The 22,813-nt window shown below is 39.4% G+C and overlaps 1 protein-coding gene and 1 long non-coding RNA gene across 4 annotated transcripts in view; one reads left to right on the forward strand and one right to left on the reverse strand.

The window, feature by feature from the left end:
• Positions 1–22,813, reverse strand: part of mical2b (microtubule associated monooxygenase, calponin and LIM domain containing 2b) — a 117,556-nt gene that overhangs the window by 17,194 nt on the left and 77,549 nt on the right. Inside the window, exons 17-29 of one of the 3 annotated variants that reach the window (XM_031297876.2) lie at positions 21,579–21,695; positions 20,726–21,016; positions 20,486–20,614; positions 18,876–19,397; positions 17,430–17,531; positions 17,177–17,269; positions 14,276–14,462; positions 13,924–13,997; positions 8,954–9,035; positions 3,988–4,146; positions 1,331–1,381; positions 418–539; positions 33–242 (exon numbers count right to left, since the gene is read on the reverse strand). In XM_031297876.2, coding sequence (XP_031153736.2) covers positions 33–242; positions 418–539; positions 1,331–1,381; positions 3,988–4,146; positions 8,954–9,035; positions 13,924–13,997; positions 14,276–14,462; positions 17,177–17,269; positions 17,430–17,531; positions 18,876–19,397; positions 20,486–20,614; positions 20,726–21,016; positions 21,579–21,695 — 2,139 coding nt within the window. The remainder of the gene's footprint in view (positions 1–32; positions 243–417; positions 540–1,330; positions 1,382–3,987; positions 4,147–8,953; positions 9,036–13,923; positions 13,998–14,275; positions 14,463–17,176; positions 17,270–17,429; positions 17,532–18,875; positions 19,398–20,485; positions 20,615–20,725; positions 21,017–21,578; positions 21,696–22,813) is intronic. The other 2 variants (XM_036002758.1, XM_036002760.1) reach the window with 2 other exon arrangements.
• LOC118495390 lies at positions 6,230–22,160 on the forward strand. Its single transcript, XR_004897775.1, has 3 exons — positions 6,230–6,514; positions 7,934–7,939; positions 22,150–22,160. It is a non-coding gene; the product is annotated as an uncharacterized LOC118495390 (long non-coding RNA).

The raw sequence follows: 22,813 nt of genomic DNA on the forward strand, positions 1-22,813 counted from the left end.
TTAATATAGCCTTAATAAATTACTAACTCCACCTTGTCTTTATGTTGATGTTTGTTTTTGATGTTTGTGTTAATCGGAGTTTCCTCTGGTGTGACCAGAAGGTCCCAGTTCAGAAGCTTCTCTTTTTCAGAAAGAGATAACATCAAGCGTTTTTTGGGGGTGGACAAGTTGCAGACTGTCTTTATTGTAGCTGAGTGCTCTTTGCTCTTCTCGGCTGATGTCTTGGAACTGCTGCCAGAGTTCTGAGAAAACAGGAATCTTGTGAGTGCACAAAAAGACTGCCAACACAGGGTTATTAAAAATATCTATGCAGTGTCTTCTGCATAATTATGCAGAAGACAGTGCTTTAAAAAAAGTACATATACACTTCATGTTAAGTGCTTCTAGTAAATCTAGAATAAATTCCATGTGACATACAGTTTCTTTTCCTGCTAAAGTGATCTCCTCAAAGTCAGAGTCCACTTCAGGGACAGTCTCTGGTCCCTCTTTGTCCGGAGGCCAGCTTTTCTGGAAGTGCTTGATGAAGATCAGAGGGAAGGCTGTATTAGGGCAGAAAGTACACTCTTAGTTGTTTGTTTGGGAGAGCTTATTGTAAGTCACTTTGAACAACTGTGTCTGCCAAATGAATGTAATGCAATGTTATTTAATCGATTTTAAAACAAAATACTGCAAATTTTCATTGTGAATATTTTGTGACATTCTGCCTCTCAAACAGTACATCATTTTAAAAACTTTGCGAAAGCTCAGTTGTTTGTTGGAACACGCCGACTTATTAGGACTTTAGCTTATTCACCGTATTCCCCAGAGTTAGATAAGTCCATACATACCCTTCTCATCTCCGTGTGTGTCGTAACTCTGACTGACGCACCCACCACTAGCCTAGTTTAGCACAGATCCTGGAGGTAAACGGCTTCATCTAGCCTACTGCTCCCGAATAACTGACAAACTAACGCCAACATTTTCCTATTTACATGTTGTGATTTTTTATAGTCACAGCGTGTACAAATAACAAGGTAACAAGATACACAGCCATCTTCTAACCGTATACATACTGGGAACTATATTCTCAGAAGACGAAGCACTGCTACTTGGGCAGAGTGATTAACGCAACACCTGAAAAGCATCGTTGTTACTAGTGTTGTACATGCTACATTAAGTGTTCATATCTGTCAGACACAGTCACTGTGCAGTGCCTTTTCTTGTCCGTTAGGAAACCTCCCCACTGACAGTTTTTTGATATTTAACACTGCATGCTTGTATTTATGTGTACACATCACCGAAAGCACACATACAAATGTGATAAGTATTACAGTGAAACTCAGGTACTCACTCGCTCTGATCTTCCGTTTCCATTGATTACTCTGTTTGGTGTTACAGTAATCTACAGAGATGAAAGATAGAGGTCAAAACAAAATGAGACCAAAAGAAAGCGACCTGCTGCATTATAACTACAGGTTAATATTACAGCTTGGTTGAAACAATCCTGCCTGCAGTTACAATATTACAAAAACATAGATTACTCAACTGGGAAAACATGGTCAAATATGTTTGTCGACATCCGAACAGCTGATCACAGCAGAACCAGAGGTGCAGCAAGGGGAGATTGTATAATTCCATTTAGGAAATGTGTATTTGGACAAACTGCTTTTTCTGTTCGAGCAGTTACTGAGTGGAACCTCACCCCCATAACCATCAGAAATCTAAACACATATAGTACATTCCATTTCCAGTTAAAGAAATGGCTCATTGATAATCAGAGCTGTCAACATTACCATTAACTTCTTGACCTGCTCTCGCTGCCCCCTGCTGGCTTCTTGCCTTGTGTGTGTGTGCATATGTTCATGTCTTTGTCTGATTGTTGGTCTGCTATGTTTCTATTGTACATTTTAGCTTAATAATACTTTTTACTAAATGTATTGTAATTTTTAATATTGTTATGTAAATATGTAATTTTACTTTCTTTTAGGGTGACTTTTACCATCTGTCTAGGGACTGCAGATGAAAAATAGCCTTCTGGCTAACTCTGGCATATTGACAGAAATGTTTATTAATATGCACTGTCCCTGAATAAATAAATAAATAAATAAATAAATAAATAAATAAACTGGAAATAGCATTGGCTCTGGTTCTCCACACTTACAGCATGTCACATATTCAGTGATTACAGGTGATTAGCATCATCTCAAAATAAGGCTCATCATCTCTCAAAAATAGAAGATGAGAAAATAAGTATGTATAGCAGCTGTAAATGTCAATAGTAAATGAGGGGAAAATATATGAAGCAAAGTACACCCATATGGCCATGCAAGCGGCTCTGAGGCTGTATGTATAGACACGTCTGTGCTTTGAGCTAAATGCTAACATCAGCATGCTAACATGCTCACAATAAAAATGTTAATGCTGTTTAGCAGATATAATGTTATTTTAGCATGTTAGCAGCATTTGCTAATTAGCAAACACAAATTCATACTGATCTGAGGATAGTCTCGCATTGCCAGACCTTCCTCCACAGCACTGCGGAGGAGGGTCTGGCTAGTCCAAACAGCATTCTGGGATGGGAGAAAAACGTGCTCTGGTTTATTGGCATTTCTTTAAACCAATCACAATCGTCATGGGGGGCACTAAGCGCCCGACAGAGAGCCACGGTGCTGCTGCAAAATAACCTCGGGAAGGAACTTGTTTTGGTGGAACACGTGTACGTTCAAAAGTTGTTTAGTCGTGCATCAGAAAACTCAGATTGGACAGATAGTCTAGCTAGCTGTCTGGATTTACCCTGCAGAGAGAGCAGTTAACCATAAGTCCTCATAAATCCACCGTAGTTTAAAATTCCAACATAAAGAAAGCAGAGGGTAACGGATATCCGGGCAAAGAGAGCGTGATCCATAGAATTTCCGGCAGCACCAGAGCAATCCCGGAAGTGGAACGTCATGGATATAGACTAATCTCAAGATGGCTCTAGATGAAAAGTTAAGAGGATCAAAAAAGTTGTTACAATTCATTCTGAAGGATACATGAATGTCTGAACAAAACTGACATTCACTGTCAACTTCATGGTGGTGCTAGAGAAAAGTCAGGGAATCACTTAAGTCGAGAGATATGGTAGTGGACCGACTCCCAACCAACATCCCCAAAGCCCTGGCGCTAGCATGGCTAAAAACATAAATGAATAGACTGCTCACATTAAAAAATGTAAATCAAAACATCCGGCTGCATCAGCCACACTGAGTAACCCATACCTTATTTTTTTAATGTACAAATCTACAGGACATCTTCTGTATACATGTGCAACTAGACACATTTGTATAACTAATACTAACTGGTATGTTTCCTTGACTAATGCTGGTGGCTTACTATCACTCAGTATAGTGTATCATAACTGCACAAAGTACCAGAGATTACAGTGTCTCAATGAACACGTGGAGGATTTTTGATGTTTACTGTCTCACAAGCTGAAAAACAGGCCAATCTATTAAAAAAAACAAGTATTTAAAAAACTATATCCAGCCAAGAGACTCTGCAACAACTAAATACACCAGTACATGGCAATGCAGCAGCTTTAAAAGCTACGAATGTTGAGTTAGCATTGTTCCTGCATGTGCAGACGTGCGTGGACAGACTGCTACTGAGATAAAATAACAAACATTCAGCTAAGTGTGGGAGAAAACCTACAGTCAGCCGCATCCTGTTCTCACAGACATTACAGAGGGAGGGGCTCCAATCAAAACGCACACGCACTTACCAAGTATAGGGTCACTGTTAAAGTTCAGCCAGTTTAAGATTATCCTTTAGGGAATATCATATTTTCAAGTTATAACAAATAGTGAGACACTCATTTGTGCAGCACATTATCTTACCATCTTTAGGTCATTGAACCAGAAACAGTATGTAACCAGAGCTTAAAAATCAGATCACTTACAGTACTGAAGGAGCCACACTTTAACGAACTTGTATGATTTCATGTGACAAATAAAATTGATTGATTCTGACCTTTACTACTGTCCTGGCTTTGGCCCTTGGCCCCTGTAGTATCTTGTGCTGTTGGTTTGACTATACAGGAAGCATCCAGAGCTTCAACAGCCATCTCTGTGTCTTCAGGAACTCTTTTCTGACCTTCATCAAGCTCTGAATGCAAGCTGGACTCCCCACCTGCAAACAAAAAAAAAAACAGTAGCTGGGCTTTAATTTTTAACTAGATTTGCCTAAATGCTAACCTAAGTTACAGTGAACATTTACTAGCATGTAGCTCAGTCATTTCATGCATACTGTCTAACTGGGAGTCTACTTCAGAACAACTGGTTAGCTGTTTTTGCACTTCTTGTGTACTAAATCTAACAATCAGTGTAGCATGCAGAGGTACCAAACAAATAAATTCATGTTAGACAGTAAACATATCGTAATATACTTTTCATATAGTAAAAACACTTAGCGAAACTAATGTTATAGTTTGTATGTAATATAGTTTCTGATCTGAAAGTTACACATGCCATATAAAAATCACACTCCACAGTAAAATATTAATTTCTATTTGCAACTGATCAAATACATGGCATGTTCATAACAGTACTCACAGAGTAATGAAGTCAACATTGTACATAATCTTTCCAAAGGTGATCCCACTTGGTCACAGCAAACAAAATTGAAATACCTTGATATAACCTTTGTATGCAGTTTGATATCAGCCAATAGATATCCAGACCTTTTATCAATGTGACTCTTTCACTTGTACGTATTGATGTTCTCACTTTGGTTTGACTAAATGTTAGAATGACTTAGAACAGCCACAGGAGAATAACACTTTACCAAATGATACATAGATACCAAACCCAGAGTAAAGGATAGCGCAGAACCCATGAGGAAGCTGACAGGAGGAACTGACAAGTGATTCACTTCAATTCTGTTCAGGTTGACTGGAGTGTAGTTCAATAAGGTTCAATTTAACTTTGCTCAACATTATTTGAATATGACTAAGCTTTTGCATATATGTGGCCTAATGTTTCTTTTGTCTATTGTTACATTAAAATTAATAACAATAAAAATTAAAGCTGCAAGCAGCATTGAGTGTTCCCTGGCACTTTAATGCTCAGGCCCCAATAATAATAAACAGTGAATTCAATAGGGCCACCAACGTTGTCGGTGCTCGGGCCCTAATAAACAGACCAATTTCAATATGGCCTACGCTGACCTACATTGTCGGTGCTCAGGCCCTGATAACAAACTCTGTGCCTCCTCTGCTGCAAACCTAAAGGTTTAGTTTTTGATCATTTGTTACAAAGCACGTTATTTGCTGAGTTAACAAAAGCTGTGATTGTGACCATGATTTATGTGGGTGATGTTACGCCAACAGCACAGGTGGAAAAAGTAATTGCTTTTTGATGAAGTTGTTAATATTGTGGTTAAAAGATATGGAAATATACTGAAAATTGACCTATCGTGTCTAAGCTTCGGTTTCTTGGAATCATTCAATTAACTGACAACAAACCACGAAGCAAATTTTTTATGAAATCAATTTTGATTTATTTTTTTCCAGCTTATAAATAATCATAAATTAAGCAATTTTACAGTAATTATCAATACAATGTAGAAGAAGAAAAAAACAATGCTTGCAGGCTGCTCCGAGACTTATTAGAAACACAACTACTAAACATACAGAATACAGCCAACGAAATGTATCTGGCAGTGTGCAAAAAGCTGCTATGGGGCTGCTGATCTCCTGAGCAAAGTCTAGGAGGTACAGGAGAGAGATCTGGAAAGGGGCTCGGAGGGGGGGAGGCCTCCTTCTGAAACAGAGGGAACCACAGACAGACCACATACAGGTGGACACATTTGTTACTTTCAAATGGCCTGACAAGAAGGGGGGCTGCTGCTGATGATACATCAGAGAGGAAAATAAATCCAGGGGCATTGAGATGTGTTAGGGAGGAACACAACACAATACAAGTGTTAGTGAGGTTAGGTTGGATGATATGACACCAAACTAACAGAACGACTAAGTGTCAAACAAACCAACCATAAGGTGCTATGTGTGCATCAATTAACCATCAACACAAGCTTCCAAAAACCTCTCCACTAAAGGTTTTGCTGTGTGCGACCAGGTCTGACTTAGAAATCTGCTTACGATCTGTTTTATGACACTGAGGGGGCTGATCTTTGATGGCAAGCTAAAACATTCAAACTTTGTCACAATAAATAATTGGCTTTAAAGTATAAGCCTAGCTATATTAAATACTTTCCTTATTGTCCGCAAATCCCATGAAAAGACCAACAAAAACAATCAATCCTACTAACAGGTATTAGTAGCTAAAGCCTGATATAGTTTATTCCTCTGTGTCATAGAGCGCCATTGTTGTCCAACAACACATATTGTATACTTGTGCAAACTTTGCATAAATGCTAGGACCAGGAAGGAAAACATTATTGATTGCTAATGTCTTGAAGATGTTTACCAAGTTCACCATCTCAGTCACAACCTTTAAAGGGCATATGGTCTTATTTTTGAGAAACACAAGAGGGATAGGTAGGGAGGTAGGGATGAACTAGAAGTGATGAACTAGAAGTGATGCAATTTGTTTCTTGTAATTTAATCAACGTATAATATATAATTTAGAATTCTATTTAATATATTACGATGTTACACATAACACCTTTATCGACTACTGCATGCCATACTGTGGAATCGTGCTGGTTTGTGATTGGTTAATCTGGGTTAGGTGAAAGGCTACAGGGGCAGCCAATGCAAAAGCAACACAAAAAGATCTTATGACCAAAGCCAGCCAATCATCACCTTCCCCGCTGACAGAAATCAGTCAATCAGAGGGTGCAGCATTGGAAATTTGAAACAGACTGAACAAAATGAAGTGAACAAAACACAGAAAAAAATCATTTGAGGAAAAAATTAGTGAGATATGGGAGGGGAAAAAAGGAAAATGGAAGATGGAAAGAAAACACTGAGTGCTTAGAATTACAATGAAACATACTGTTGAAAATAAAGTTATCACAATAACATTGTGATACATTACATTGAAATATGAGTGCCCAAAAACAGGTCAGTGCTTCAACAGTGCAAAGAATTGACCCTTAATTCTGCACAATTAAAGCAAACGATAAATTCACTTTAGGCATAGTTTACAACATAGAATATGCATCTACAAAATCAAAAATTACAAAAAATAAAATAAAAAAATAAATAAAAAATCGTTTCACTCAGTCAGGAATATATACTCTTTTGTGGCTTTTTTAAAGCAAATATGTTCACTCCTGAGAGATAGATAAGGCTCATTGTTTTTGGCTTGTACTGATTTTCAAAGAGAAAAAAGGCACAGGTCTAAGCTGACTTTCAAATTGATTTTACAACCCAATGCATCCAAAAGCTGTTGACGTTTTTTAAAAAAATGCTAATTTTTAGGAAAATACAGGAAAACTGAATAAGTATTCCAGTTAAACAAAGAAACAAAGAAATTTAGAAAAATTAGTTGCTGATTTTGTGCAGAATTTCAAAGTGGGAAGAAATGGTTGAATGATTGAATGGTTAAACATTTACTTTTGTAATCCAGTATTCTATCATTTGATTTTCACCCAGATTTTTGTATTAGTGATGACATTTTCACAGTTTTTGATATATTCAAAATAAATTGCCATTTCCTTTCCTGTGTACAATGAGCCCTAAATATATAAAGTGAAATCATTCAATTATATTTAACAAAATACATAGCAAAGAGAAATACTACCTACCACAAATAAAAAATAATTTTAATGATGTGTTTCCGGAAATTATATTAAAAATTATAATACTGTTTTGGCATTTCCATTGCACATCTCTGTGGTTATAGAGTTATGGTGTTTGCAGTCAATATGCTGAGTCAAAGTAACGTCAAAAACCACTGACATAATTCTGGTTCAATGAAAAATAAAACCTCACTGTCCAGATGGCTTTAAGGTTAGAGTCAGGGGGCCCAGGGCATGTTCCAGGTTACACTCCGAATAAATTGCCTTGGTGGTGTTATCAAAACAGATTTTTTTAGATACTTCAAAGCGTGGTTGAAGTGCAGAATAGAAAGGATTTAACATTTAGTGACAATCCAGACAAGATCACTGATTTAAATGACTGGAACAGATTTAATTTCATGTTATCTGTTATATCATCTAGTGACAGCTGTGTAATGTATATGTCATTAATAGCACCTTGGGGTGATGCTTACAGTCTAAGCAGCCTGGAACAAGCCCATGTGAGTCAGAGATGCATTCAGCAGGGCACAACACCAGGAGACCCTGACAGTGACAACACATACCGGGGAATCTGAGCTCATTAACAACAGAGTCAGCACCAAGGGCTGCAGCCTTTTATACATGCATCACCCCTGAAGTCAGCTCAGCATGTACAATTTAATAACACAATAGAGTGAGAGTTTGCTTATGATGGCTTTTTGTCACTGTAACTGCAGGCAAAATTCACAACAGGCACTGAATACAAGCAGCAGAAGCTAATCAAGTGAAGCACTTTTATAGTTTTAAACCACTTTACACAAAACTAAAATGACCATGGGAACTTTGAATGTAGGAAATACACACAAGATTTGGTTTCAAAGTTATTACTGATTAATAATTATTATAATTCATATTAATATATTACTAATTACCATTTTGGGCAGTACAAGAGCACAAGCCCCTTGTTACTCCCCTTTCTATGTGAGCTGGTGGCCGATGAGCTGCTGCTGGGCCAGCTGAGGCTCCTGGTAGATCTGTCCCAGCACCTCATGCATCATGCAGAGCAGAGGACAACCCAGGCTCAGCAGCTCATACAGGAACTCATAGTTATGCGAGTAGCTTCTGATGTGGGACCCCACAGCTGTGAAAGACTCACACACACTTCCCAAAAGCTGTCGCGGCAACACACACACAGCCCGGCTAGCACGCTTCGGCCAGCTCAGGCCTCGCCTAAGCAAGGAAACCAGGGTACCTGGGGGTTGGATCTGGACGCTGCCGGTCGCTGAGTAGCTCCCACTGTCCAATGACGAGGGTGTGCCACGGCTTTGGTTTTCCTACACGAATCAAGACACACAGGAGGAAAATTATGAAATACAACATAGCCTTCTATTACACAAAGGAAAAAAAAGTAAAGGAAAATTAAAGCTGCAAGCAGCGATGGACGGGCCCTCGCGCCTCTGCGCGCGTCGGGGTTACTGGCGGACGCCGCTCCATGCGACCGTGCATTTGCGCGGCACTCAGACACTGCAAATCGTGACCAATGAAAAGGGAACTCCCTGCCGAGTTCAACGATACCTCACACAAGACTCTACGTCATACAGTTCATTAGCTGTGAAAAGGGGCGTGGCTAAATTATAGGGGGCGGGTCAAACCATCACCAATTAAAAAGGAACTCTTTTCTGAGTTCAATGATACCTCACACAAGACTCTACCTTAGATGGGTCAGCATTTATGAAAGGGGGCATGGCTTAAACATAGGGGGTGGGCCAAACCATCACCAATGAAAAAGGAAGTCTCTGCTGAGTTCAATGATACCTCACACAAGGGTCTACCTTAAACGGTTCAAATGTTATGAAAGGGGCGTGGCTTAAGCATAGGGGGCAGGCCAAATCATCACCAATGAAGAAGGAACTCTCTGCTGAGTTCAATGACACCTCACACAAGGCTCTACCTTAAACGGTTCAAATGTTATGAAAGGGGGCGTGGCCCGAGTAAGTGGGCGTGGTTAAATTATAGGGGGCGGCTCAGTATCACGTGTCGACCACACATTATTAAGTGTCATGTAAATCGGATGATGTTTGTCATATAAGGCGCATTTCCTGTTGCCAGCGCTATGACCAAAAGTAAATATTGGCCTGTAGATGTCCTCAGACCTCGACCCTTGTCAAATCTCTAGGAGGAGTTCGTTAAAGTATAGCACCTTGACTTTTAGGCCTACTTCCTGTTGCCACTAGGGGGCGCTATGACTTTAAGTAAATATCGGCCTTTATTTGTCCTCAGGGTTGGACTCTTATGAATCCTGAAAAGTTTCGCGCCAATTGGACAATGTACACTGAAGTTACACCCACTTCCTGTTTTGATGGCGAAACGCACAAAATGGCCACGCCCTATGACGAAAAGTTTTTCTTTTAACAACTTTTCATCTTTAATGTCTTAAGATGGCACAGACCGAATTTGAAGTTGATCGGATGAAATCTCTAGGAGGAGTTCGTTAAAGTACAAGATGTGGAAATGGCCAAAATCGCACTAATTTTGAACTTTGAAATCAAAATGGCGGACTTCCAGTTGGGTTTAGGGTGTGAAATGACGTCTTTTATACATCTTGACATGTTACATATGTGTTACATATGAGTCTACGTTAAACGCACTACAGGGGCTCAATTTTTTTAACTTTGTAGGGGTAGTTATTAATAGCGGTAATTCATGGACTGGGCCATTCTGATTATTGATTGCTGTTTAATTCTGAAGCAATGGCACGCTGCTAAGGACAGAACTTTCTGCTGGTATTGAAAACTTCTATCTGAAGACTAAATTCTTCAATCAATTCATTGACCAGCCCATTTTCTCTCTCAGAGGTAAGTAAAATGCTTGTCTAGTGATGTTAGACAAGCGGTGGTGGCTCAAAAGATGCTTGTGTGGCCGGATATAGACTGGTATTTTTTAGTGGTAAAAAAAGGATAGAAAAAGGTAAAATATATTTAATAAGTGCATTTGAATATCATGTAATGAAAGAGTATAGTGATTTTACACAGACTAATACAGCTGGTGCTAAGAAACCTGAGGTAATATGCCAGGATTTGGGGTAGCAATACCAAAAGAAAATGGAAGCAAAAAAAATTTGAATCAACAGTTGAACATTCAATAATTTAGGGGTTTACACATTGGAGATGCTGGCAGTGTTGGTTGCGCTAAGATGGGTGGGATCAGATAAGGCGTTGATGTGCTTAGGCTCATCCTCAGCCCTAGCAAGTTTTTTGTCTTTCCATTTAAGCAGCCGTCAAGATATACTATAGGAAGTCCTTCAGTCAGTCACAACAATTACAAATCAGGGATCTCAGGTCAAATTTCTGGAGGTTCAATGTAGGCAGGGTGCGATTTCCCAGGGGGGGATGCGTGGGATTTCCCCTTTCTGGTCTACATATCCCTGCCTCTGCTGAATTATTTATATTGTAACAAAATCCCCAAAGTGATCATATTTTACCAAGAGCCCTAGATCATATATTTATTATGTACCTAGTAGTATTTTAAACTAAGTAAAGCCCTGTAACGTGAACAGTCTATAGTGCCATATAAGGATAAAATCTGAGCGGCAGTTGCTGGTTGTATTTAGCAAATCGGATTTGGATTAAAACACTCCCGAGGAGCGAACAAGCGTTTCCTGGGCAAAATTATTTTGTTTTCGCCGCATACAGTGAACTCTGCTCCCCGGCTTGAACACGCTGTGTTTTATGTTGACACCAAGTTGTGCTATTTCATTTTGAGATTATTTTCCATTGGATATTGAAGTGCATAAGTGTTTTGGCACGGCTGGCCGAGTGGCACTAAATCCATGGTATTGGAAGGGTATTTAATTCTTGCATGTTTTGTTTTGTTGTGCATGATCACCCCCCCCTCCCCTCCTACTTTAGCTTGTTTAAACAATGTGGCCTCATTTTGTTCCCAATACTTGACATGTCGCACATGCACACACTACAGAGAATGGGAACAATAAATACCAGCTATGTTCTCTCTGCAACGTCAGTTAACTAGCATACATTGGTTAGTCACAAACGTTTCTTTTGTGGCTAGCAATGCCCTAATAAATTACAATTACAGAGTGCGACTTGTCAAGTATTGGGAAAAAAATGAGGCCACACTGTTCATACCAGCTAAAGCCTGGTTCGTTCTGTACAAAATCATCCGTAGGCCTAAAAATTCCACAATTAATCTTGTGTTAGTGCCATGCTTCCAAGGTTGTCCAGCATTTGGGGTCTCTTTCTTCAGCTGTACAGTCCAAACTCAGAAATCTTGGTGTTATATTTGATCATAATATGTATTTTGATCAACATATCAAATCACTGACCCGTACATGTATCTTTCAATTGAGAAACATTGCCAAACTTAGAGCTGTTTCACAATCTGAGCTTGAGATGATCATTTATGGTTTTATATCATCCCGGCTTGATTACTGCAACTCCATTTTCACCTGCCTCAGCAAGTTGTCCCAGGACCGTCTACAACTGGTCTAGAACGCTGCTGCAAGGCTGTTGACCAGGTCCAGCAGGACGTCGCACTTCACTATCATTTTATTCACGTTACATTGGCTTCCTATCAAGTTCAGGATCCAATTTAAAGTTCTTGTTCTGACAGATAAAGCCTTGCATGGTCAGGCACCTGTTTATACCTCTGACCTGCTCCATCCATACATTACTAACAGGGCCGACAGGTCTTCTAACCAGGGATTACTGGTGGTCCCACGCAGTCGTTTAAAAACTAAAGGGGACCGTTCCTTTGAAGTGGTGGCTCCGACTCTGTGGAACGCCCTTCAGATTGTCTTACGTTCTGCAGTCTCTGTTGATTCTTTTAAAAAGCAGCTGAAGACTCACTTCTTTAAACCCGCTTTTGTCTCATTTGGGTTTTTAAGTCTTAAATCTTTTATTTCCATTAGTATTTTTTTTCTTTTTTTGCTTACTCATTTTTTAGTTTGGGTCTTACAGGATTTTAACATTATTTATCATGTGAAGCACTTTGTGACTTTGCTGTAGAAGGAGCTATATCAAATAACATATTATTATTATTATTATTATTATTATGAAATATGTGATAAAAGTGGAGTCAAAATGGTGGATACTTTGGCTATATTTACTCGCAGAAGAAGTAACTAAATCTGCCACCTTGGGCAAAAATAACATAAGACTTGGTGAAATATTTTGACAAGAACATAGATGTTATCAGTGTAACTGTAAAATGTGAAGTTTGACTGCGACTTACTGAGGATAACAGAATAGTTATCATGTATTGTTCCTATTGCTGTTCCGATGATTATACTTGTTCATTGATGCAGTGCTGCTGAGTCTGTGTTACTGCGTTTGCCAGTAGATTCTAACAAGTTACACTTAGTGCCTCCACATGGCTACTCATAAGCACTTTGCATTTTGACTGGTAACTCTTAAACCGTGAAAAGAAGATGACTTTTTTTTCTTTGAATTCCATGGATCAAAAACTATAGGCCACGCCCAATTTATGAACTTTGGTAGCCTGGAAATCCAGACCCAAATCCGAAAGATTAAGGGTCTGGCATTGAGTAATGAAAACTCGAGGGGCAGAACCAAGCATGCATTTGAAAATCTCACTGCACGCAATTGGATAACACTACGACCAATCACAACAACACAGGGGGTGACGTATCCAGAGCCCCATACGCTTAGCTACTAGCGGAGCTAACTGGTAGATTAAACTGTCATCATCTGTTTAGATCACCTCTGGCCCGTCTATATCAGATACACCGATGTGATTGGTGCAGCTCGGCTACAAGGGCATAGTTAATGAGCATCATTACTCAATGCCAGTGACTTGCTGAGCAAAATCAAATTGTGATCTTGCGAGAACTCTGGATTTCCAGGGTAGAACTTTGGGGTACGGAAGAAAAAATATTTTTTGGATACTGTGTCAAGCATAATAGCATCTACCTGTATAGGTCACTCCCATTTGCATCTCAACAAATATCACACATTTTTCAATTCAGCTCCTCCTGCAAGGCGAGCAATTGCCTAGTGACAAATCTGCACCTGAGTAGCAGCATGCCAGCTAATTGTGTAGCAGTTAAAGGACAGCAAGCGAGTAAAGGAGTAACAGCCCGTTCTTGAATGCAAAATGGTTAGTGGGTTGCAAACGCACTTTCACAAATCTTTTTATGAAATTATAGTTTTGTTTCTTGCATATAACCATTGCAGTGTTCCTTACCATTCTCCTTCTGAACCTCCCCATGTGAGTGCTGGACTGACGCTGGGCATAATGCAGCTTGCAGTAGAACTTTGCTAAAAAGGAAGCACACAAAAATCCCAAATCCACATAGATCAAATCACCTTAAATGACACATTGACACAAAACAACATACATCATGTACAGTACATCATGTAAACCTCTGAAAAAATAAAGGGCTAAAACAAGGCTAAGAAGGACAATAAGTCAGGTGTCTAGGGTTTCACTGGAGAAAGTGAGTAAACTTTATTAACAAAACAAAAATACCCCACCTATATTTTTTTTGCTTTCACTCACAGGTGGGGTGAAACCATCCATAGTGAGTTAAACTTACTTTCCTGCGAGTCGAAGATGTGCCCTCCCAGACGGAGTGTGCTGTTACAGATGTCACAGCGGAAACACTCCCGGTGGAAGAAATAGCCCTCAGCGCTCAGTCTCTCCATAACGTACACCCGCTTAGTGCAGAAGTGACAAATGTCACTGCCGCCGAGACCGGGAGGGAGGTCCTTACGTACCACACACTGAGAGGAAGAAGACCCAGAGAAGGTTAGAGATATGTTACATGCTGCCATTGAGACAAGTTTTTATTTATTTTTTTACAGTTGTTGATTATTTCAGAGATGCCTGCAAAAAAAGTACACTAAACAAATTAGTCACATAGCAGCGGCAGCAGCGGGTAGATAGTAAACTGTTAAAAGCAGTTGTACCTATCCTAGACATAAATGTCATAAAATTAGCCAAGCTAGCTAGCTCACGCTTGGCTGGAAAGTCTGATAAGAGCGACGAGGAAGAGGTCAAGTAACGTAATTCCTGTCACGTAACATGGGATAACATAAAACTTGACACCAAGTGTGACATGAGCTTCATTTACATTGCATTATTATCGCTGCATGGAATGATCCATAACTCTCACCAGTGAAAGGGATTAATAGATCAAATATCTGACTGACAGCTAACTGGCAGCAAGCGCGTCAAATGGAACCTAATGTGACATCTGTACTCATAATAGTCCACAGACCTCACTGCCAAAACCAGGATATTAAAACAATGAATGATCTTTGCCAGTCTAGGACTTGCTCGAGGCCCAGCTCAGTGTTGATTCTTAAAGCAATAGTTCAATATTTTGGAAAATGGCTTTTTTTTTTGCTTTCTTGCCGAAGAAGATCAATACCACCCTCATATATGCAAGTGGTATCAATCTTCTCATCTAACTCTCGGCAAGAAAGCCAAAATAAAATAAATGTATTTCCCAAAAAGTCTCAAGTCAACTCCAAAAGTCTGAATGTAGATTAACTGAATTAATTAACAATTACCAAATTTCAATTCAACTCTCAAGTGAAATGTAGAAAATTACTTCATGCCATGTCATAAAATATAACATCTCAAACATGGAGCCCCCTGTGGCCAGGGAACTAGAGCCTGAAAAGGCAGATTATCTGTTGTCAAAGCTGGGAGCAGCATGAAAACAGGAACATTCTTTTTCTTTTTGATCTTCCTTTGCTGATCTTTACATGGAATTTTCCAAAACGACATGTTACATAAATAGGGTTAGAAATCAACCAAATGGGAGAACATAAAGTTTCGTTATTTGCTGATGATTTATTAATTTATGTTTCCGACCCTTCTAGATCAGTCCCTGCAATAACTTCCCTTTTAAATAAACAAATATCAGGGTATAAACTCAATGTTAGTAAAAGTATGTTGTTCCCAATTAAGGTTCCAGATGGACAACTTTTTGAAAGCTTGCCCTTTAAAGTTTCTACCCAGTTGAATTTGGAACTATTATGATTTTCCGTATTTTATGTCATATCTATAATTTTATAATGTTGGATTTTCATGTTAAACGTGGCCAAAACTTTAAATAACGAGGTAAACGTATTTCAGAGAAATCCCCGTGAGCTAAAACGTTTTTCAACAGATTTTCAACTGTTCTGAATGCTCCGGTTTCAAAAAATGTTTCTACCCTTGGCTAAGTGTTACGCAACTCCAAGCAGGCCTTCTCCGGCCTTCTATGATTGGTCATCTGCTCCAGGCAGGAACGACTGGAGTGTTTTTTGAGCTACTGTGGTGTTAACATTCTCCAATGTAGGTGCATGCTAACGGCAGTAAAAGATGTAATCTTGGCTGCCAATGTTGTTAAATTCTCCCCAATTTCAGGTCACATTACTCCTGAAACATTTCAGGTTATGTAGTATTTGGTTTAAAAGCCTTTATCTGCGATTTTTGACTGTAGAAAGTTCTGCTATATACTACATCTAACTACAGTAGCTGCGTGCTAACGCCAGATAGCTGTAATCTTGGTGGCCAATGTTGGTCATTTCACCCCAATTTCACATTCACATTACTGCCGAAATACGTCCGGTTGTGCAGTATTTGGTTTAGAAGCCTTTATCTACGATTTGTGACGGTAGAAAGTGCTGCTCCATTCCATTACAATCTAACGTTAGCCTACTGCTAAATATTTAGTAGCTGCTTGCTAACGCCAGATAGCTGTAACCTTGGTGGCCAGTGTTGGTAATTTCTACCCAATTTTGGGTCACATTACTGCCAGAACATGTCCGGTTGTGTAGTATTTGGTTTAGAATCCTTTATTGGTGATATTTCACGATCCAAAGTCCTGCTATATACTCCGTTGCAGTCATTCTCAGGAGTGAAAACAACACAGCGGAGAATCAAGAGACTCACAAACATGCGCTGGACAATCAGAGCAGACAGGGCTGCTCTGATTGCAAAATGCGTAATTCTTTCTTTTTAAACTATTTTTTATTACTTATTTCCTTATTATTTTAATCATGTATTTATTACGGTTGGAGTCATGTCATCTGTGTGGACTGATCTTGAATATTGCAATAAATAATGCATTACTATATATAACTATATATCAGTAGTCAAAGAAGGTCACTGGTAATGTATACTTTGTGTATACTGGAGTTGCGCTATGTGTAAAGCAATCATTTCTGAGTTGATTTGTCTACACGTTCGTATGAGTATGCGTGTTTAGTCGTTGGGACTGCATTATGTCACTGTCATTTGTTGAAAGTCAATAAACAATAAAAAAAAAAAAGAAAAAAAAAGAAATCAACAAAATGTATTTTAATCACACTTCATACTCGTCCTAATGATGATGTTGCTTTAACACAAACACAAACTGTATTACACTTCTATTTTTAAAACAACAAAAAAGACCATTAACTCTGGGTTAGATTTGTCTCTGCAACATGCACATGCATCTTACCGGTGTGGCATTGGGCCTGTGGTCTGTCTCATACAGGACGGCCAATATCTGAGCTTTAGCATCTATGGCTGATGATACCTTTCCGACTGTACGCTAAGGTTAATGCCAGGAAAACACAGGGGCAGAAGGATGAAGGAGAAAAAAAAAGGAATTGGAAACCACAGACAGGAGTTAGAAAGAAAACAGATGAAAACGCAGAAAAAGCATGATTTACTCTCAATTCATGCATTTAGACTGAGGTATCGACTAGTACCTCTTTAATGTAACTAGCAGCTCCTGTCGGACAACTCTCAGAGCGAACAATTGACTTTTGAGTGATTCCTTTAGGGTTCTCAAGAACGCAGCTCCCATTGCACTAAATAAACACCAGAATGAAGATCAGTTGTACAATGTTACACAGGACATGTCATATAAAAAACACAGTGCCAACAATGTTCCTTGTGTTCTTCTTCTACCTCTATGAATTTACTGTTTTAATCTAACACAACCCTTTCCTAAGAAGGAAATCAGAAGTATCTGATTAATAAATATAAAATATTCTGGGCCTGGTTTCATAAAGAATTATAGCTGTTGCGCAGCTGTGAGTCTGTGCCGGGCATTTTGATGCAAACGAGTAAGAAAGGAAGTGACCCGGGCTTTAAAGCAAATTTAACAAAACGGCCAAACGGTGGAATTGCAACTCCCGCCCCTTGGCATCTTAGTGATGCCCATAGAATTACATGGCGAAAGATACAGCTGTAAATCAGTGGATGCAATTTTTTTGAGAGTCACAACCTCAGCAAAATGACTTGTTTCACAATCATAATTTGATCCATTCTGTCCAATAACATTTGGAAAGTCTAGAAGAGCCGCACTACATCGTTTAATCCCCATACAAGTTAGTGGAGTGCTAAACTGGAAGTAGCCGGCTCAGCCGGTGGTGGTCTCCGGTGCGCCTGCTCTATGGGCTGTACTATGCGGAAGCGGTGCGATCATCTGGGTAATTTTTGGCCCCATGGTGGCTTCATGGGCCACTGAGCAACACTCATAGGAATGAAGGGGCTCTACCCCTTCATTCTGAATCATTCCAGAATGCTGTATCCATATCCATATTTGTATAATACATCCTTGCTTATATACTGTGTCATTCTCCGATACACACGAGATGACAGCAGTTCTCTGGATGTAAACAAAAAGACCCCGACAGCAGACGGGGCAAGCGACAGCATCCTGTCTTAAAAGTTTTACTTATAATATTCAGTGAGTGTTTGGAGAAGATGTATACTATAAGATCCTGCTTAGTAAGTGAATTATCAGAAAAATGGAGTACTAGGCTATACAGTAAAGTGAAATGTTACCTTAGTAATCCCACAGAATGCAGATCTCACTGCTCTGACTGCATACAAAAATAAACTTTTTTTAACTCTGATTTTATGCACATGGTGGTGTGTTCTTTATACTGCAATAGGTTTTTATATCTCCTTGCTTGCAGTTTTGTGATACATCATACTATATTGAATAGTAACACCTGTATTACCACCTATACTGTGGCTGTACATAGCTCTAGCGCTGTGGTGTTTTAAAATTGCATATTCTCATTTCCCCTTCAGAGGTTTCTGCACGGCTCTGAATCTGTAAAGCTCTGAGAGTAGGATGCTTTCACTGGGGATCTGCCAGTTATTAGTATTATTACTATTGATATGCATAAGGAAACTTTTACCTTCATCTGATCACTTTCGGCTAATTTCTTATCATCAGATGTCTTCTGAGTTTTTTGGACGTTCTCCTGCTCACTTTCCAGATTATTCAGAGAACTCTCATGCATCCTTCCATAGCTTCCCTTGTGCAGTAAAGAAACTGAATAGGGAGCTAAACTGCTATGTCCATTTTCACAATTCACAACAGAATCACAGAGGGGGGAGGAGCTCTCCTGGCTCTCATCAGAGCAAGTCGAAAAGGGGGCAGCATATGTTTGTTTGTTGCATGTGGAGGAATCAACAACAAGAGAAGAAATTTGCTTGTTTTTTGTGAGTGAGTCGGTGTAAGATGAAGGAGTAGAGGAGTCTTTCTGTATCTTGTCCTTGTGTCCAGCAGTGTACAGGGGGATAGAGGAGAAACCAGCCTGGGCAGTGGGGTCAGGGACAGGGTGGACTACAGGGTAGACTGTAGAGCTCTTTGAAACCAAGGCAGAAGGAGGAGGAGGAGGAGGTGGGGACAAGGAAGGAAGGGAACATAGTTCCACCTAAAGAAGAAGAGTCAAACACAAATGTAAAGACTAGTGTAGAGCAGAAGGATGAGACTGGAAAGGAAATACAGTAACTTGTTCACATCAAATTAAAAGCTTAGTGAATTTCACACAGACAAGTCAGTGCCATTGAAATCCGTTTGCTTTTGTTTTTAAAGAGGAACCTTATTACAAAGTAAATAAATAAAAAAGAATGTCAAGTGTATGAATGCAGACAGGCGACAAAATTGACAGAAACACAAAGTCCCTGAAAACCTATTTTCTTATTCAGCTTCTTATGTCCACAGGAGTTCTACATTAACACACAATTTTCTATCAAAGTTAGACAAGTTTTGTGCTCCTTTTACTGGTTTGACATGTGCGATACAATCCTGATGAAGCAGATCATTCTTCTCTTGAAGTTTTTGAGTGTTAAAGTCTTAGTAATTAATACCTAAGGAAAAAGTTGTTTTTTTCCAACATTTAACTGTTGCTTGTTCAGTAATGAATATTTACTGTAACACATTTTTGGGGTCTTAAATGCACCACCAACAACACGCAAGTTGGACATTTATAGATGATTTATTTGACAAACAACACTATAATATGAAAGTAAATAATTGCCATAATGATTTGAATGGTAGCAGCAACTGAATACCTAATTTTGAAATGAATTTGCTACTGAGTACGTGGTGTTGAAATTTGAATACCACTGAATTTGAATGAAATGAATTTGTTCTGAATTCCCCTCTTTGAAATTTTTTTAGTCAATTTCAGGTAGTAAGTACCATTATTAAAAAACATATATTCAAATGTTTAAATTCAATAAGCTATCAATTAGATAAGATCATAAAACTTTCAGACAATACAAATCTGTTAATTTTTGGATGAAAACTATTACAATCAATTTGAAGGTCATAGTCCCAACAAAGAAAGCTGTACATGATCATAGAGTCGATTGTAAATGAAACACTGTGCTGCACTTTTTACACATCGAACCATCATGCATTGTTTAACAAGTGCAAAAAGCATCCTGTTATTATGAACATGCAATAGTCTAAACTATGTCAATAGTCAAGCATGAAAATGTTGGTGCAATACATAACCTTTGATTCAGAAAGAGAAGCAGGAGGAGGTTTGTTGGACCCAGGAAACATGGAGGAGAGGAGAACCGCTCTCTCTTTTATACTCCTCCCATAATATTCTTTAGTAGACAGTCTCTGGGCTTTATTCTGCTAGACAGCAGGTGGTGGTGAAAATCAGACGAGAGCAAAAAATGAGATGCAAGAAAATTGTTCGTAAAAGTTGTGATAAGGAATATTGTACAGAACTGGCTTGAAATTCACCTTCTGCATTGACTCCTCTGACCTCTCAGAGGAATGGTCAATATCCGAAGCAGACAGAGTAGAAGCAGATAAATGACTGGTTGTCACATCTGGAGAAGTGCATTCTGTGTAGTAATGTTCAGTACCATTAGGGCTCGGTGAGCGGGGAGGACTTAATTGACCCATAGACTGCGAGGGTGAAGGAGAGCGACTGTAGCCACTCTGAGGGTAAGAAGATGTGGGGGAATAGAGGAAAGTGGTTTGCTGAGCCACAGCACTGGGATTCTCCAGTAAGCGGAGGTAGATGGATGGCTATAAACAGGAAGAAGAGATGAGGAGCAAGAGGAAACAAGATGGGTGTGGGTTTATAGTAGGTATACAAATATTATGTATGTATGAGGTACTTATCTGTAATGCTTAAATGAAACTCGCAGCTTTAAAAATGTGGAAGAAAAGGTTTCAAGCTTGATAGTGTTGCTTTGCCAGACCCTCCTCCACAACTGTGTGCTCTGGTTTATTGGCATTTCTTTGAACCAATCAAAATCGTCTTGGGCGGCGCTACAGATAGTCTAGCTAGCTGTCTGGATTTACCCTTCAGAGATCTGAGGAGCAGTTAACCATAGTCCTCATAAATCAACCGGAGTTTAGAATTCCAACACAAAGGAAGCGTTAGATAACAGAAATCCGGTCAAAAAAAAGGACATACGACGTTTTTTCTGGCAACAACGGGGCAATCCCTGAAGTGGAAGGTCGAGGATATAGACTACAAACTTGATAAATAAGAGGGCCAAAAAATGGCTGTTAATCAATAACATAACCCATCCAATCACATTCACAAGAGAAAGAGCTGAGAACTGTTCAGAGGGAGGCATACCTGCCACTTGGGACGAGGAGAAGGTTGAGGAGGTGGAGGGGGGACATTCTTGGGCTTTGCAAAACGTGGGTTTTCCCTCTTCTCCTGGTCCTCATCCTCCTCTTCCTCTTCCTCATCCTTTAAGAGAGGATGTGGGGTGGTGGAAGGGGACAGAGGAGGGGAAAAGTAGGGATTGGATGGTTGAGAGGAAAGGAAAAAGGACAGGAAAGTAAAGAAAATTTAAGGAAAGGAAAAAGTTTTGAGAGATTGGAAATTTATAGTACATGATTTGGCAATAAAATACAGATATTTAAGGAAGTTGGGAACAGAATAGTAGTCAATAGAGTGGCAGTGATTTGGATGTAAACATTACATTATGGTGAAGGTGCTGCACTAACCTCAACATATGAAGCCCATTTCAAAAAGGACAGTTCACCACAAAATTAAAAATACGCTTTTTTCCTCTAACCTGTAGTGCTATTTATCAAAGACACACCAAACAATCAATTAGATTGTTTTGGTGTGATTTGCCTAGTGTGGGAGACCTTGGCCGTAGAGATGTTTGCCTTCTCTCGAATATAAATGAAACTAGATGGCATTTGGCTTGGGGTGTTAAAGGCGCCACAACAATACATTTGAAAAACTCAACAGCAATGCCTCTTTCCAGAAATCATGACCCGGTTACTCAAGATACTGACCTGGGGTCTCATTTATAAACGTGGCGTACGCACAAAACGGGGCTGAAAATGTGCGTACGCTACTTCCCACGCAAAGGTTGTGATTTATAAAAAAACTAACTTGACGGGTCCTCCACGCAAACTCTGACCCATGTGTACGCACATTTTGGAGACAAAATAGGAATTGGCGACGCAGATGGTGAGGTGGTGAACTGAAGTCAGACTGCAGAAAGTAAATGGGAATAACGATTACTCGTAATATTTTCAAGTATTGATGCCTCACAGCACACACATTTTTTCACTCCATATCATCCACGTTACCATGAAGATTAAATCCATTATTCCGTTATATGCGCTTCTACTGAGTGATAATTGTTCCAAAAACACCTCCAACTCAAATCTTAAATAAAAATGTGTTCTTAATGTTTAATCGGCGCTGTCTCGCCGTCACATTGTCCACTACGGAGCACAGGCGAAGGGGATGGCCCGACTGCATGGACTACAGGAGAGCATCAAATACCCTAGTATTAGATAACGGCAGAGCACAGTGCAAATAACTAAATATCTGTCTTTAATACT

Source organism: Sander lucioperca, chromosome 7 (genome assembly GCF_008315115.2).
Source record: "Sander lucioperca isolate FBNREF2018 chromosome 7, SLUC_FBN_1.2, whole genome shotgun sequence".
Lineage (NCBI taxonomy): Eukaryota > Metazoa > Chordata > Actinopteri > Perciformes > Percidae > Sander > Sander lucioperca.